Source organism: Fomitiporia mediterranea, assembly GCF_000271605.1.
Source record: "Fomitiporia mediterranea MF3/22 unplaced genomic scaffold FOMMEscaffold_3, whole genome shotgun sequence".
Classification (NCBI taxonomy): domain Eukaryota; kingdom Fungi; phylum Basidiomycota; class Agaricomycetes; order Hymenochaetales; family Hymenochaetaceae; genus Fomitiporia; species Fomitiporia mediterranea.
This window is the reverse complement of record NW_006760388.1, coordinates 1383398-1386046: the sequence shown is the minus strand read 5'-3', so window position 1 is coordinate 1386046 and position 2649 is coordinate 1383398. Positions and strand designations below refer to the sequence as shown.

The 2649-nt window shown below is 40.7% G+C and overlaps 1 protein-coding gene across 1 annotated transcript; it reads left to right on the top strand.

Moving 5' to 3' along the window:
• Positions 1–713: 713 nt before the first annotated feature.
• FOMMEDRAFT_17847 (uncharacterized protein) lies at positions 714–2204 on the top strand. The gene is made up of 6 exons (XM_007263646.1): positions 714–910; positions 1159–1357; positions 1436–1487; positions 1514–1624; positions 1684–1882; positions 1957–2204. Exons 4-6 carry the CDS (start codon positions 1537–1539, stop codon positions 2102–2104), a joined length of 435 nt encoding a protein of 144 aa, XP_007263708.1. The 5' UTR covers positions 714–910; positions 1159–1357; positions 1436–1487; positions 1514–1536; the 3' UTR covers positions 2105–2204.
• The last annotated feature ends 445 nt before the right edge of the window (positions 2205–2649 follow it).

Genomic DNA, 2649 nt, shown 5'->3' with positions numbered 1-2649 from the left:
CTGTTAGGGAGGTTAGGGTAACTGCTGACATTCTCAAACCAACTCCATGCAAACTTATTGCTAGTGTCAATGCTATTGTAATGGTCAGCATTCTTAAGCCCACTGCCTGTAACATTGAGGCTGGTGTCAATGTTAGTGTAACTGTCAACATCCTCAAACCCAGTCCCAGTAACGTTGCATCAGGAAAAAGTCAGATTTAATATAATGAATTACAGCCTATTTAAAGGAGTATAAACATTTTATATACATTATAATTCATATGTAAGGGTTAGAACACAATTATTATAATAAAATAAGGTATATTAATGTATATATAGACTCTAAAAGTGTTACAAATGATTACAATTCATCAAATACATTATGATAACCTTACATTATAAGCTAAAGTATTATACTTAGATTATAACTTTGAAGACAGACTAAAATTCACCTTGTAAAAGATTTTATATTGTTTGTATAAGGCATTCAGATACTTGTAAAACTTATATTAGTGTGCTAAAAGCAATATAGACATGTCAGATTACTATCAACTGTATCATAAAGTAAATTAATGCTTTCCTTTTACATCTAAATGTAATATTGGTTTTGTTTTACAGCTTTGCTACTATCACGAACTTCGATTATGTAATCAACGTTGAAGATCGAGAGCATATAATGACGCACTTACAGCTGTCACTCTTTCTCTCCAACCTCCACCATCTCTCTAAGTCTAACCCTCTGCCCTGACACTATGTTATTGCTTTAGTCCTTTACTTGCAAGTGTCCTCTAGCAGGTACTCTGAGTGCAACAACACAGATAATAAACATTGTTGCAACTCGTCTCTCCAATCTACTGTTGCAGTGCCTGTACAGAGCCTCAGATCCCATGTTGTGCTACTGAGCTGACCACACTGTCCTTCAACATAAAGCAGTAAGCAGCCAGTACACTTCATAATAGCCTGTACAATAGTTGCTCCTCCCTCTCCTCCCAACCTTTTGTCTCCCTTCCATCCCTTCTGCTCCTTGTCCCACTGCTTGCATTACCTCCCCTTCATTGTCCTCCTTTTTTTACGTTCGTCTCCCTTTTTGAATTCACATTTGCACATCTGCATTGTTGACTAGTGCTGAATGACTTCTCTAATAACTCCACACATTTGCATACTTCATCCCACTCCACAGTGCAAGCAACACTTGACAAGCACACACGAGCATACTTGCAACAATGTTCATGTACAACCACTCCTATGGTACCACCCTCTCCTCAATGCTGTACGTGTTCTACTCCTTCATACAATCCTTGTTTGACATCACTCTTGACAGATTTGCCCTACACACATTTACATTCCTCAGTGCTGTCCATGACACCATTTTGAATAAGGTAAGCAGTGGCCATTGCTTATCCCTCCTGAGCCGAGTCTGTTCACATCACCCACATCACCCTCTCCCTTCGAGCCAGAACGTCCCAGAGATACACCTTTACAATCACACACAACACCTAAGTTCTCTGCACCTCCAATTGTAAGACATAGTCAGAGCATGTGATGTGCACGTACAGACATGGCTTTGCTTGCTGCTCAAATCAGCTTGTTCAACGCTCTGGATCCCAACCTCAGTGCACCACTTACACTCACTGTATGCTGTCACAGTGTGTCCACCTTTTCTCTCTTATTTTCACTCGCTAATCACTCTAAACTCGTCTTACAGGCACAGCCTCAGCCTCCACAACCTGCTCGACCTCAATTCACACACACACACAATTCAACTTGCAGGGACCGAGCGACGACCAAAGCATGGTGATGAAGACTACATCAAACGGCCTGAGAACACATCCTTCCTCTTCCGTTGCGGATGCTGTTAGGAAAAGAACAAGGCAAGAGGCAGCTCATCATACACTACAAGTACTGTGAGTGTCTCTTCATCAGCATCTACTGCCAATTCTGACGACTACAGCGAATTCGACTCGCTCTCTGCCGATAGTTCACTGTATGGCTGCCCGTTCGGATATCCACACACAACGTGCAGTAGCGTGTGCAAAGTGGAGATGGCAGACTTTGGTGATTTTGAGATGGGTGATGCAGTGTGCTTGCAAGGACAGGTCAACCACAGATGCAGTCATAACCGTTGAGCCTCTCAATGCCCTCGCTTTTGGGTGGTCCGTCTGGATCTGGTCAAGGGATGGGCCTGGCAACCGACACCCGTAATGCACTCGTTCGCCGCTCGAGTCTGGTCCGATCCCAACCTCTACCTACTCGTATTTGCATCACAGCAGACACAGACACTCTCACTTGCTCTCTGCACAAATCTTGACACAGGCTGCACTATGTATGTGTTTCGGTTTATTTTCCTTAATTATTGTAGATAATGATGTATCGTACAAATATTTTAATATAATCGATTTTTGTTATTTTAATAATGAATGGATGTAAGGGAAAATTATTATTATTAAGGAATAATAACTATGTATAGTCTGTAAAACATTACAAATATATATTACCCTTTCAAAACTTGGTAATCCTTACAATACATTTCAAAAAAGGGAGGTCCAATATTATGCATTTTATATGTTTAAAAGGGGTATTACCCTTATGTACTTTTATTACATTCATAAACCTTACAGTACCTTATACAATGTTGTACTACTTTATCAGAAATCGAGGTCCGATAATATGC

Coding starts and splice junctions, on each gene's coding strand:
- FOMMEDRAFT_17847 (XM_007263646.1), top strand. CDS start 1,537: ATGGCTTTGCTTGCTGCTCAAATCAGCTTGTTCAACGCTCTGGATCCC. Junction 1,625..1,683: donor ACTCACTGTATGCTGTCACA/GTGTGTCCACCT, acceptor CTCGTCTTACAG/GCACAGCCTCAGCCTCCACA. Junction 1,883..1,956: donor CATCATACACTACAAGTACT/GTGAGTGTCTCT, acceptor CTCTGCCGATAG/TTCACTGTATGGCTGCCCGT.